We start from the raw sequence: 15383 nt of genomic DNA, 5'->3' as shown, positions 1-15383 counted from the left end.
TCCCAACCCGAAGACATGTTGTAGACAGAGCAAATAGAAGATCCTGACTTTTATTGGTGGGCCATATCAAGTTTTGATTAAATCTAGTAAAAGTAAAAGACCAATGTTACCTCAATCTATCTCGTACGTATAAAGAGTGGGGCTTGTTTAAAATGGTACAGTGACAGAGGTTTTCTCCCCTGAATATGATTAACTACATTGAGGGAAATAAGAAAAAAGAGACGAAATTATGACCTAATAGTGTCCCTTAAATTGGTACATTGCAATGTCATATGGTACTAACTATACTTCATGAAAATAATTAGTACCCTCACTTACAAGTCGTTTTATAGGACCTGTGTATGGTTCCTCATAGGAAACGGATGAAGGGAACTCGTAGCCTCTCCTTATTTATCGAATCATCTGACGACAGGGTCCCTCCATATCCATTTTCATCTTAGTCGCATAGAGCGTCAGCCTTAGTGTTAAAACAAATATATGTGCCCAACATTAGAACACAAAAGGCTACCTTCTCAATAAAGTTGCAATTTGAAGTTCTTGTTCAATTGAAAACAATTACTAACCTAAGGGCGATCGGTAGAAATAATCGATGAAGCACTCTACTTTTGAAGGAGCAGGGTGGACAATGGTTTGTTTAAAATGGTTCAGTTGCATAACAATGTACTGAAAGCAAAAAAGAGGAAGAGGATAAAGAATGCAGCAAAGGCATGGGGGAAAGAGTTCTATCTAATCATGTCATTTAATCAAGAGTTATTGTACCACTCTGTATTTATGCGATAACCTAACGAGGCTGATTTAGATGCATAAAAGCGACTTGCCCAATTTTAAATCATCATGACGCTAGCTTAAATTTACTCAATCAGTTAGTGAGGCTTGTAAATCACTATCAACAATTATATTATTTAAACGGCTAATATTATATTATATAAGCCTTTTTTTTTAGATGATTTAAATAAACAGGTCCTATATATGACCGGCTTCGATAGTGTATCGTGCTCAAGGAAGCTTTATACGCTAACTCCGTATCTCAATACTTATCCCTATAATTGCTTCCATTTGACAATCGGACGTAAACGATTTTAACGGTCGCCAGCACTCAGGCCAATCCTGATGCTTCTTTCATGCAGCGTCAGGATTGGCCGCAATGTAGTCTGGAGGCCTGTGCCCAGAAGAAGGAAGAGAGCGATGTGGAGGGCGGCGGCGTTGTTGTTCTGGTAAGTCATTTTTAAAAATTATTTTTTTGTCCCTTGAATCCCCCCATTTCCTCCTCCGGCCGGTACTGCCACTTTGGCAGGGGATGGGCCGCTACTGGGACAGCAAAGAGGCAGAGTCTGCCCTTTGGTTGATGGAAGTGGTTGGGATTTGATAAATGAAGAACAACTGCTCCTGATTCCATACATATCGTACACAGTGCTATGACCAGAGCAGAGACTGTTTTGGGACATAGGTACACATATCAGGAGTTGGACTCAACCCCAGAGCAGAGACAGTTTAGTCCTCGAAGGGCCATCATGTGTTGCATGCATGGTACCCCTTCTCTCAACCATGATAACTGGATTTTGCTAAGTCAAGTTTTTCAGGACTGGGAAAAAAGGCTTTCTAACCGGGGCTTTCACCTTTCCACCTGTAACCTACATCCATTCTGTTCAGCTGGTGATTGTGACTACCTTTTGTAGACATGAGGCCTAGATCTGTGCCTGGCAGCCAGATAATTCCAGATGAACCTTATATTGATGACATCAAACACAGAGCAGGCATGCACCAAATGCCTGTTCCCCAGTCAACAGACCCAGAAGTTAAGCAGATCAACAGCTGCAGATGGTCAGTGTAACATTCCATGTGACTCAGTGCCTTAGCCCACTGAAGAAAAAGCTACCAGTGCTGAAGGAAGGATAGATGGGAAATACAATCCTGGTCCACACATTACGATATTTCTGAGATGGTGGAAAAGAGGAATCTGACAAGATCATGCATAGACACAAACAAGGTAAGAATTTAGCATATGGCGCAGCGTGTGTCACTGTACATGCTGTGCTTCATTGTAGTAGTGACACAGCTCAGATTTAACTGATTTGGAAGCAGTTTGCTGTCCCTAGTAAACAATTCAGGTTATGTTTGGTGAGGATAGCACCATTGATTCTTCTCAGACATCTGTGTGTCAGCAGATTGTATTTCTGTACAGCTAAACCATCCCACAGCCAGGCCCAGGTGTGGCTTCACACTGGTTGTTGGATTCATTACACTGAGACCTCTCTTCCTTGTACGTGTCATTCTCACCCGAAGATTCTCTACCAGTCAGTTATTGTAGCATTACTGACTTATAAGACACTCAGTAATACAAATTATTGATGTTCACCAAAGTACAAGTATCAGACGAAGACACACAAGGTGAGTCTGGTAATGGTGTCAGTTAACCTCAAAAAATTGTTCTTGAACCAGATGGACATGAAGTAACTCAAACATTGGAACCAATATTGTGATTCCATAGATGTTATAATCTAGAGCATTATGCACCATTGTCACTGTTTACTCTTTTTCCTGCATAAGTCAATACAGTAACCTAATGGCTTTTGTTCCCCCCCAGTCTATATTCATACCCTGTATTATGTAGGCTGATTGCTCTTATATCGTGACTGTGTGTTACCTGCTATTCCTTTGTCATGCTCTCTGCTGCCCTGGTGAGTGCAGTCGATACAATATAAAAACATAAAATAAATAAACAGAGAAATAAAATAAGATAAACTAGGGTCACTGACAGATTTCAAGGAGAGCACTGCTATTAGCACATGTTGGGATCGCTCTCAGCACCACCTTGTTTTCTTGGCCCTCTGCTTCAGCTAAGAGCCTGCACTGGTATTTATCATCTGTACTCAGAGTAATCTGAGTGCCTTTACCATAGTCAACATTCCTTTTTGATTTTAGAAGTTTTATTAAATTTCTTTAGAAAAGAGGAATATTGATTTATATTGAGATGGGAAGAACTGCAGCATATACATCACACAGTGTAAGAGTATTTTCCAGCGATCCTTTTATCATTAGCGGTGCTTGCAGGGGCATCACTGCAGAATATTTGTTATACAGTTCCTACTAACTCAGTAGAACTGTGTAGCAGATCAACAAAACTTCACACTATGGGGACTGAGTCTTTTTATATCATCAGTAAATGTTAGTTTGGCTAGCTCACAGTGTCGCATCTGAACTCCTAAACCTCCAGAGTTGTAGATGGTGATGGTAACCTGGAACATAACTACTCTTACTCCAAAGGAATTAAATGGAAACAGATCTAAACCTGTCATTTGTCACTTATGCATGCCCAAAGTTTCACAAGGAGAAGAGACAATAATACAAATGTTTATTGAAAATATCTAATCCTTATGAATTTTACATGAACTATTAGACAGATGAGACGCATCATTGTTATAAGCATTATTAGAATGGTGAAAAAAACGCAAACCATTCAACCATGTTGATTGTTGCTAATGTTACTCCTATCTATTACTAATTCAATTATCCCTATGCTCAGCATTCTAATGAAACTTTTCTTTTTAGCTCTCCCACATCGACAAGGACGTCACAATGGAACGGCTCCGCACCTGACTCCACGTGACGTCATTGAAAACATCGACGCGTAATGTTTTCTTTCCAGGGCTCTCCATTTCTGGGAGTTTCTTTGTTGCAAGTCTTCGGATCTTTGCAGCAGCGACCATGGCTAATCAGAGGACGTCAGGATTCAAGCCATGCAGGGAATGTAGGAGGTCAGATGTTGATTACTGACCCTCAGAAAGACTGTTTGTGGTGTCTCTCGTCGGACTACGATGTCAGGGAGTATTCGTCATGCAGGCGTATGAACCCCAAGGCATTGAAGAAGAGGGAGGCCAAGCTGTTTATGGCTATAGCTAAAAAAACAGAAAAGAGTTCGAAGGAGGTTGAGGTCCCAGTCCAAGTTGCCTACTCCACATACCTCAAAGTCGTCGAGGAAGCATAAAAAGAAGCAGCGCTATGTGATGTGATGTGAAGTGAATAGGTACTTGTAAAGTGCGCGGCTACTCCACAGAGTGTCCCGGCATGAGTGTCCCGGCATGAGTGTCCCTGCATGAGTCTCGATGTCAATCGTCAAAGGATGAGATGCCGAAGTCAGGGTCTCCAGCACCCCTGGCATCATCGCAAGGACGAAGTCTCTCCGTCTCCTTCTCCTCAGGTAACTCCAACCCGTCTCCAGCTCCGAGAGCGGTGACTTCACAGACACGGAGAGAAGCGACACCTCCACTGACGACCACTCTATACCTCTGGCTCTAGGGTCTCCGGAGCTGATTGTGCTGTCTCCTCGACAGTCTCAGAACCTGCAGTACTGGATCCAGGATAGCATGGCTTCCCGACTCTAGGTACAGATCTATCGCCTTTTCTCAATGCAATGTTATTCTTGTTTGCCAGTGCAGCTAACCCTACTGGTGCGCCGGTTGGCCCCATGGGTCCATTGGCATGCTCCCTGGGAGGCTTGCTACCTCATTTCCCTCAGACACCTCTCATGCTTTTTATGCCAATGTCTCCAGGGACTTGGCCTTTCCCAACGCCAAAATTCTCGACACCGGTGCAATCTCTGGAGGGGCGAGTGCCACTGGATGGTTCTTCTCCGACGCTGCCTGGTTCCGGTTCGGCACCGGCTTGACCTCTATCAGCATCATCTACTATCCCTGTAGACCTCCCTTCGACACCGATCCCGAAGTCACCGGTGCCACGTCAGGCACCACCAACGCCAGTTCTGGAGATAAGGTCTAGAAGGGAAGCATAGAGGTTGATGGAAGAGGAGGAGTATCAGGATCAACATGAGGAGGCTGAGAAAGGTGAGATTGTCGACCCTGAACATGAATTTGAGGGCCTGCAGGAAGCTAGTGGCCTAGTTACATCTCCTGAATGGGAACTCTCCTCTCCAAAAGGTCTTCCAATGCAAGAGGTGATTTCGTATTACTTTGTGATTAGGAAAGCAGCGGATCTGATGGATTTACCATTGCCCACAGCAGAACTGAAGTCTAACATTTTGAAGGAGGTGCTCCATTCCCCTTCTTCTGTCTCGCTGCCTTTGCTTCCTTTCAATGAGGCTTTGACTGAGCCCATACTGAAGGTGTGGCAGAAGCCGATGACTGCTCCTACGGAGTCCAGTGACAAGGAGGTATAAGGAGGCTCTTGGGTATCCTGCTTTCCTATCCACCCATCCGTCACCGGAAAGTTTAGTGGTCCAAGCGTCGTGCTCCTCTAAGCAGTCTGCAGGGTCATTCCCTTCTACACCTGCAGATAGGGAATCCAAACTTATGGCGCAATCCGCAAAGAAGGTGTTCTCTTCATATACTATGGCTATCAAGTCAACTAATGCTACATGGCTGTTAGGTCGCTGTGTCCATGTTCTACTGGACTCTGCAAGGGAAGTACTCCCTAAATTTATGGAGGACGTTCGGGGCCATTTTTCCGAAGTTCTTTCTGATACTCAAGCTGCGGACCGCCAGGTCATACAATCGGGTTAGGATACTGCTGACTCAGTTGCCAGGGCAATGGGTTCCTCTGTTGCGACCAGGAGGCATGCTTGGCTATGAGGGTCAGGATCTCACCGGATGTCCAGGCTACCCTGCTAGACCTGCCTTTCGATGGAGCTTGTTTATTTGGGGCCAAAGCGGTCTCGGCGCTGCATAGCTTTAAAGATAGCAGAGCTACAGCAAGATCATTGGGTCTCTACTCTCAGTCCAGGGGTTTTGGATACCACAAGTTTCGTGGTTTTGGCTGGACTTTATCCTTTTGTGCCAAGCCGCAGCCGCAACAGGAGCATCAGGCAAACCCCCTGTACAGTCATACAGGGAAAAGGGCAGAGGTCGTCTGCGAGGTTCAGCTCGGCAGCATGTCTGCTCCTCCTCCTCCTCCTCTTCTGCCCCCCCAACTGATATGGCAGGGAAGCAGCTCTAGATCCTCCATCTTAGAGCATGCTCATCTATGGGAGGACGGTTGTCCCATTTTCTACAGAAGTGTAGGTCTGTTACTTCAGATCTCTGGGTGTTGAATCTTGTAGAGAATGGGTACACCATACCCTTCCAGGAGTTTCCCCCACCTCTCCTCCTGGCAGGGTTTGTGCTCAGGTGAGCACCTCCTGCCTCTCCAGCCAGAGGTTCTATCTTTACTACAAAAAGTTGTGATAGAGGTGGTTCTAGAGCAGGAAAGGGGCTAGGGATGCTACTCCTGGTACTTCCTGATTCCCAATAAGGTCAGTTGCTTAAGGCTGATCCTAGACCTCAGGGTCTTGAAGTTTTACCTCAAGCAGGAGAAATTCAAGATGTTGTCCCTGGCTCAGGTTCTTCTGGCGCTGCAGAAGGAAGACTGGATGGTGTCAATCGATTTACAGGATGTGTATTTTCACAATCCCATTCTGAAGTAGCATTGAAAGTATCTCTGTTCTGCGGTGGGGTCTCAACACTAACAGATTGCAGTTCTTCTGTTCGGTCTTTCTTCCACACCTCGGGTCTTCACAAAGGTGATGGCAGTGATGGCAGCACATCTCAGAAGGTCAGGGATTCCTGATTCCCCTATCACTGGCTGCTCAAAGCAAAGTTGCCAGAGATGGTGCTGCATCATTTGCAAGTAACAACACAACGGTTGTTCGACTTGGGGTTTTCGATAAATCTACCCAAATCTCATCTGGTGCCCTCTCAGCGCAACCTGTTCATAGGGGCAGTACTGGACACTACTATGAGTCATGCTGTTATGTTCCCCAATGTACCCCACTCTAGGACTAGGTAGATACACAACCTTTTACCTACATCTGTCCTACCTTGCTCTTCATAACGGTTCTAGCACTGACCTTTTACCCAGTTATGTGCTGAATAAATGTCGATCAGCTTCCTTGAAACTAGCCTCATTTATTATGCTTGAGGATTCTTAGAAATGTTCCTGCATATGACATACAGAACAGGATTAACATGCTCTCTATAAAAGTCATGGTCATCTTCATCCTAGGGCGAAACAACTACTTTGCACAATTGCATGGTATTGGCTCATTTACATAATCGTACTCACAACTTACTGATTGTGTTAGGACCCCGAGGCTATCTTAAAAGAAACATATCAACACTAGATAGATAGAGGAGAAGCTTCCACACTGACACAAGATGCTGAGGTCCCAGCATGCAGAAGCTATAGCACACAGTGGTCTGACATCCCTTGCGGGGTGTCCAACTCGGGACCAAGACGGGGTCCTTCATTCTCTCCCATCAGGTAATGGGGATGGCTCTTTCCTAGGGGATTCTTGGCTTTACACCCACATACATGCTAGGTACACTTATGTATGGTTTGCATCGTAGGAGTTCGCTTGTTTACTGTCATGTATATCTATGCGTGCATATATTCACTGTTTTAGCACCCTGGTAGAATTCTACCTTTTATTTACTCCCCCTATGGTGCTTGTAATTTTATACATCTGTTTCTGACTAATCGTTGTCGCAGCAAACATGTTTTATACTAGAATGACGCTGGTTGAATAAATGCTTATTGAAAATGACCCCATTGTTTATTCTGTGTATCTCTCTGAGACTAAGTGAGCATGATTGTCTGCGTGAAAAGTACTGTACTGTTTCCACGATCCCTGAAGGACCAAGGGTTGTTATGTTTGATAATTGGCAGAAACTATTTGCTCCTAAGTAAGGTTAGGGGACTTATCGTGGTGCTGTGACCTAGCTGGTCTAAAGGATAACATATCCTTTGGGGGTGTCTGGAAGCAGTCTGGACACCAATCCCTTAGTTTATGTTGTCTAACTGCACAGATCCTATGCATTTTTAGGAACAACACAACAGTGCCTTTCTGCCTCTACAGAGGATTCTAGACATCCACGCCATGATTCCACTTATTCAGAATGGACCGGCTGTTCCAGTCCTGGTGGTCTTGTGTCTGCTTGGTCTGTTAGCTTCCTGCATACTGTTGGTTAACCATGCACACTGGTATATGAGGGCCCTCCAGTGGTGCCTCCGCAGGCAGTGGTTTCAACACACCGGAGATCTCAAAGAGGTGGTCATGATCTCCAGAGGCACTGCAGCAGAGCTGTTATGGTGTATAGTTTCAGGTAACCTGTCTCAAGAGAAGCCATTTCAACCTCCTTCTCCGGTGGCCACAGAGATAACGGATACCTCCACTCTAGGGTGAGGAGCACATCTGGGGGATCTGGAGGTCAAAGGTCTTTGGTCGCTCGAGGAAAGACTGTTTCACATCCATTTTCTGGAATTGCGGGCGATACGTTTGGCTCTCAAGGCCTTTCTTCCCTCCCTTTGTGGTCAGTCAGTTCATGTCTTGACGGACAACACTACTGCGATGTGGTACATCAACAAACAGGGAGGAGTAGGGTCAGATCTTCTTTGCAGAGAGGCTCTGCGACTCTGGTCCGGGGCTCAGGACCATCAGATTTGTGGGATCACAAATCATCTGGCTGGAGAGCTGAATGTGCGTGCGGACAGTCTCAGTCGGCAGTACTCAGCCGCTCATGAGTGGCATCTCCATCCAGAGGTAGTACGTCACATTTTTACTATGGGGATTTCCTCGTTGGACCTATTTGCCACTCACAAGAACGCGCACTGCCCATCCTTCTGCAGTCTCTAGTATCCAATGCGGGGAACATTGGGGGGCGCGTTTCAATTAGATTGCCACCCATACCCTTCATTCCTCGAGTTTTGAGGAAGATTCACCAAGACCAGGCCCAAGTCATAATGATCACCCCGGATTGTCTGTGAAGGGTGTGGTACACAGACCTCTTTTGCCTCTCATTGCACCCTCTGCTCTGTCTCCCTCTCAGGGCAGACCTCCTCTCACAGTCGCAGGGGCAGGTTCTACACCCCTAACTCCAAAGCATGCACCTTCATGCCTGGAGATTAAACGGGGCAACCTGAGCTCTTTCTCTCTCCCACCGGATGTGGTGGATGGTATTTTATAGGCCAGGAGACACTCCACCAAATGTGTCAATTCAGGTAGGTGGGCCAAGTTTGTGAAATGGTTTGGAGAGAGATCAATTGATCCTTTGCAGGCCCATTTGTCTGATATTATGAGTTTCTCTCTTTCCCTGGCTCAACAGGGTTGTGCAGTAGCTACTGTTAAAATCTACTTGTCTGCCTTGTCAGCTTTTCTCTGTTTACTAGATCAACCCTCTTTATTTAAATCTCCCATAGTTATGAGATTCATTAAAGGTCTCATGAATGGGTTTCCTCCCACTCCCTTTATCATGTCAAATTTGGTTCTCACTTTCTTAATGGGTTCTCCTTTTGAACCCTTACATAATTGTCCCACGATACGAGGGTGAATGAGTTGCAAGCTCTTAGCTTCAAACCTCCATTTACATCATTCCATGCGGATAAGATGGTACTTAGGACCAGAGCTGCTTTCCTGCCTAAGGTGGTCACTCCTTTCCACCTAGGGTAATCCATCACTTTACCCACTTTCTATCCTCCATTTCACCCTTCTAAGAAGGAGGAGAGACTTTACCCTAAAAGGACAATCAGCTTCTACCTGGACAGGACTAAGGACTTCAGGTAGGACTACCGACTCTTCATTGGATATGTGGGCAAGATGAAGGGCAAGGCTGTCCACAAAAGAACGCTGTCCAGGTGGATCATCCTCTGTATCAAGATCTGCTACGCTTTGGCCAAGAAGGAGCCTCCTCAAGGTATTTGAGCTCATTCCACCAGAGCTAAGTCTTCTTCTTCAGCTTTAGCGAGAGATGTCCCTGTTGTAGACATCTGCAAGGCGGCAACTTGAGCCTCCCTCCACACTTTTGCGAAGCACTATTGCTTAAACTCAGAGGTGAGGACGGATGTCCATTTTGCACATTCTGTGCTGCAGGATTTTTTGGTATAGGTAGGCAGGCACCCTCCGCCAGGAGCGGGACTGCTCGGGGATTCAATTCAAACGATGAGGAATCCACGACAGATGTATCCTTCAGTAGAACGAGTTACTTAGCTTCGGTAACGCTTTTTTCTGGTGGATACAGCATCTGCCTGTGGATTCCTCACTGATCCACCCGCCTCCCCATTGCCTGACTGTTTCTACTGAAAAATAATTGAAATGCATTTTCTGTATTTTATTGTTGAAATAATGTGATACTTGACACTAGGAAATGTCTATAATTTAAAATTTTCAGTATTAGCTGTGTTTTGCATACTATGTATACTTGAGAAAATGTTGTCCGTTCGCCTGTTCGCCTTGAAGGCACAGATAAAATGGGAGTAACTGACATCAGCAGGCCGACAAGGTCTTCTTATGGCTCCGATGACGTTACCTGGAGTCGCGTGGGGAGCCATTCCATGGGAGAGCTGAAAAGAAAGGTATCCATGGAATTCAAAAGGTGAGGAATCCACAGGCAGATACTGTATCCACCAGAAAAAGTGTTACCGAAGGTAAGTAACTTGTTCTTTGGAAACAATGTTGATGGCCCACAAAGTTAAATGGGATGTCAAGCTCTTTAATTTTTTCTTCAAAATAAGCATCCTTTCCTTCATATTATTTTATATGTGGCATAGTCTTGTGTAATTCCGATTAGAGTGCCATTCCAGTATGAATTTTGAATCTTTTTCACATGGTTTACGATTTCCTCTGTGTGTCTGAAATGTAGGTGACTGAAAACCAATGTTCAGGAGTGTTTAATTAATGAGTTTTTCTACTGGGATCTTCCCAAAAGGGTTTATGAGTGCTCTCTTGATTTTGAATACTCTTTTGAACGATATTCCCAGCATTTTTTATACCAATTTTCTAAAAACTCTGGGCAGGAGTTAGTCTTGGATTCTGAGCCTTCGAGCATGCGAAACATCTGGAAGTTCGCCTTGCGGTTCCTGTCTTTCAAACTCTATGATATCTTATCTTAGTGATATATTTTTTATTGATAATGCCTGTTTGTTTCTGCAGGTTTCTGATTCTTTTTATCCTCCAAGTGCTCCATCGTAGTCTCCATTCCTGAGATTCTGTTTGTGAGTTCTTTGAAGTCCTTCCTGGGTTCACTTTACATTCTGTCTGTGTTAGACTTTGTAGCTTGTGCCAGATCATGTAGTGCTGCAAGCTTTTGTAGAATTAGTCTCATATTAGCTTCCTGCTCCGTCTTAGGTATTACAGTCCTCTACAATCGGGCTTGCTTTTGTTATTTTTTGACCAGTTTTGATTTCCTTATTCTCCCTGCCCACCTTTGCTTTCTATTCAGCCTAGATTTTGGGGTCTTGATAGTTTGATGTTGATACTCGTGACAGTCTAGGTGGTGATAGGTGGTGGTAGTTATTCCAGATCCATCCTATAGACCTGTCCTAAACACCATAGTTATCATAGATTATTGAGTTTGAACTCCTTTCATGCAGTTTGTGCAGCTTGCGTACTTTCCGTAGTTTGTATACCTTTAGCACTTAATTTGGTTTACTATCTCAACGAGTTTGTTTATGTTACTGGTCCAAATTAATCAGATCACGCGAACTTAAATTTGCTGTTTTCCCTTAACCCAGAAACTGTATCTGTTTTGTCAGGCCTGTTTGTGTTTTGCTTCTTCTCGGCTCGGTTGTTGTGCACACACATGTGCCTCAGTGAGTGCGACATCTTTGAGTCAACGTGATGGAGCGAATCAGCATACAGCTCTTGCTAAACTTGCAAAGCCAGATTCTCACACAGTCACTGTGTCTGTCTCATTGCTATGTCTTAGTGGGACTCACCTGTGTAGAGCACACGGAATAGGTATGCTAATGGACCACACTTAGATCAGGGGCGGCTCTAGGCTCATGGTGGCCCTGTGCAGGGAGCGCAGGTAGGGGGCCCCGGAAGAGGGGGTCCGGGCGGGGCGGAGTTCAGGAAGGTGTTTTAATAAAACGTCCAGAAAAGGCGTTAGATGACCAGTAACATGGTAACAGAAAAACGACGTTTACTTTTTGAGTGCTCACCACTTGGATACTTTGTTTTAGAATCTGGGTCTCTGGAGGGACCCCTTTCAACAAGAAAAACACGTTGCGCGTCCGTAAGAGAGTTCGGCCACAAAGTAGGATCCCTCCAATCACATAAATCATATTCAGAACACGGGTCTGTAACATGGTCTTGCTCTTTGGCTTCCTCTTCAATACCAGCATCATCCGTCTGTAAACTCTGAACCTCCTTCAGAATGCCAGATGTTGATGGACCGATGAATGATGTTTCAGTTTCTCTGTCTGAGGGTCTTTAGTAATAATCCTCATCCTGAGTTGGTAATTGCTGCATGTTTGTATCAATTTCAGAGTCACCTTGTTCATTTTCATTGGTCTGCTCATGAGTATCATTCTGCTCAAGGATATCATCATTTTTTTGTTCTTTATGGTCGTCAGCGCCTGTTTTACCTAGTGCATCAGCAGTACTCTGGCCAGAGGATTCTCCATCTTTAGGTTTCCCTTGGGTGATAAAGTTCAGGATTGCTCCTTCCTGTGACACTACGAAAGCCTGCTGAGCCACCATTCTCTTTCGTTTCGAATAACCACATTTGTGTAGTCAAATTCTCTTCATTTTGCTTGCAATGCAGCGGGCGAGGCTAGCAGTGGGTAGGGAAAAAAAGAAGACAATCAGCAGTGGCGGCTGCTGAAAGATTTTGATGTGTCATTTTTATTTTCTTGCAAAAACAACAGTTGATGGACAGAATGCAGAACAATGTCATACATTCACCCCAGTACAGAGATCTGGGCCTAAATCCATCGTTTTTTTGCTCACCACACCACCCCAGTTCAGACATGGCCATATGCAAATCAGCCTTGACCCTGTGCCTCATGGGAACAGTCCAGCCCGAACTGCCAAGCCATGTCTTCCCTGGACTACACAATGAAGGACCAGCATACCTTAATGAACGAGTGAATTTGCACCAACCTACCAGGAAAATATGTTCCAGAACCATCTCCCTAGCAGCCACCCAATGCAGCCGCTGATAAAACAGTGGAGGCCACTACTTCTCCCACCTGGCAGTGAAGACCTGAAAACCCTCCCCCTGTACCTCAGAGCCTCACCATCGCTCCAGCAGTTCAGGAAGGACCACAAGACCTCGCTGTTCAACCAACAAGCAGCATGATCCAGCAGCATGAATCCCACACCGCCTCGAGACCCTTATGTGTGAAGCAGCTGAGCTTTACAAACCCTGACTGATTGATAGTAATTACCCTTCCCACTACATGTATGACACATTATGAGGACTAGCCACGTATGGAAGGTTTATTTGAAGAGTGTTATAAAACTATAGGGTAGATCATGTGACTTGGCATACAAGGTCTGTTTTCTCAGTCCACTGAGAACAGTAGAGCCTGGAGAATAGTTCATGATCTATTTGGGAAGTGACCTTAGCAGGAAGAGAGTAAGCTACCTTGAAATCATGGCACACAGAGACCTGTCTCAGTACGTCACTAACTGATCCTGAAGACAGCCTACAGGTAACCAAAGACTCGTCCACTTTACCACATTGTCAAAAGACAAAATACAATATATTTAATTAAGGTTTCTTGTATAGTGCCATATTCCAGCAACCAGTTCTGCTCGCTTTACAGAGCACCTATTAAACAAGGATTAATTACAGTGAGTCCTAAGGCTATGAAAAGGCACTAGAGGTTCACTGAAGCAAAATTAATGTGCAAGGAACATCCAGTCAGGAGACAACTTTCAAGCAGACGTACGAATCACTAGCACAGCGTACCAATGACCCCATGGGCCGTGGCATAAGCAAGGAAAATGGCCCCTTTGGCTGCTGCTCAGGAAGTAAAATATAGCAATTATCAGGGTTCAATGGGCCCCTGAGGGTTTTGGGTCTCAGTACCACTGTACTTGCTGAACCAATGGTAACTATGCCCCTAGAATGGACAGAGAAGGCTGCTTCACCAATTGCAAACTGAGGACTAGTTAAACTAGTTTTCTCTGCTAGTCACATGACAAGCACTGGAATGTAATTAAAGAAATGATCAAGAAGCCAGTCTCCTACCAAGGTCTCTGCAAAAGGGCATTAGATTGAGTTAACATGGGTAGGCACTGCCATCCTATTCCAGGCGTCCATCCATAGGTGCTTGCATTTCATGTCTGCCTCAACACCATATAAACAGACATAACCAAATGCCAAGTACATTCGAACACTCGATGTTTTAAAAGATTTGTGCAGGCAGATCCACTCATTAGATCACAAGTATCAGCTTCATACTCTGTTTTCATGATTGTTGATAAGTAATTGTAATCATTTTAATGAATCCTTAACATTACGTCTAACACCTCGTACCCTGCTCTCCTCTTCCCCCCAATACGACCGTGCCTCCCAAGGTACACCTCCAAAAGTCACCATGCCTCCCCTCAGTCACAAGTAAACACCGCCTCTGCACTCCTGACTCACATTTCCCTCAACAAACAGCGCCGATCTGTACCACTCCCTACCCCTGGCGCACGGTGACCACCTCTCCGACCCGCGCCCTCTCAGAGATGAATCGTGAGAGAGAGGCTCTCTCTCACAATTCATCATGCCCTCCCTTCCCATGACCACCAGAATACCTCCAGCTCGCCACCTCACATGGCTTACCTCCACCCAGACCCAAAGCACACACCATCTACAATAACATCCTCACCCAACCTTCCCCACGCCCCCGGCTCCTCACCCCCACGGGCTGGGATACATTCCTATGCCTGATCTGCCCTCCTCCCCAGGGCTCCCCACACCCTCGTCCAATGGCTCACCTTCCCTCGGGTTCACTATGCAGTGGCACACGCTGACCTCCTCACTCCCCCTCCCCATGCCCTGACCCTCGGGCTGCTCACCTCGCAGCTGGCACCAAAGGTTGCACACTGGCATGCTATCCTCTGCAAGGCGGCCTTTCTTGCCCTGGGTCTCTAGGCGCGCCGGTGCATGGCCTCGGCCGGTCTCGGTGCTGCTCGCTGCACGCCGGGCACGGGTGCTGCCACCCCTCCTGCCGCCAGTGATGCATGGTGCTTCTGTAACCCCTTCGCTGCAGGACTCGCGGGCACTGCGCATGCGCGCGAATGCGATTCTCCGGAGATGCCAGATCTGGACTATTAAAACAAGCTTGATTCTCCTGGAAAAAAAGTTCTAAACAAGCACGAGACCTACCAGAAGAGCCCGAAACAAGGCCGACCCCACACAAAGACGAGACTGGGTTAGAAAGGAAAAGAGTATAAGAACAACCATTCAGCATGCATCACATTAGATTTAGCACGCCTCAGTTGTTCATGCGCCAAATCCCTGCCAGGGGCCGCCACGAATATGTATTGTATCCGATTCCTCGTGGTGGCCCCTGGGGTTTGGTGGCCCTGTGCAGGTGCACAGCTTGCACATGCCTAAGGCCGCCCCTGCCTGCCAGGTGCAGAGGACCAGCGTGGAGGAGGCAAACCGCCTCTCCAA

The 15383-nt window shown here is 45.8% G+C and overlaps 1 protein-coding gene across 1 annotated transcript in view; it reads left to right on the top strand.

Annotated features, from left to right (window-relative positions):
• Positions 1 to 4795: 4795 nt before the first annotated feature.
• LOC146806111 (extracellular calcium-sensing receptor-like) overlaps positions 4796 to 15383 on the top strand; it is a 119759-nt gene continuing 109171 nt past the window's right edge. Inside the window, exon 1 of the mRNA XM_085623862.1 lies at positions 4796 to 5167. Within this exon, the coding sequence (XP_085479988.1) occupies positions 4796 to 5167 (372 nt within the window). The remainder of the gene's footprint in view (positions 5168 to 15383) is intronic.

This window comes from Triturus cristatus, chromosome 8 (genome assembly GCF_964204655.1).
Source record: "Triturus cristatus chromosome 8, aTriCri1.1, whole genome shotgun sequence".
Lineage (NCBI taxonomy): Eukaryota > Metazoa > Chordata > Amphibia > Caudata > Salamandridae > Triturus > Triturus cristatus.
This window is presented reverse-complemented; position numbering and strand designations above follow the sequence as displayed.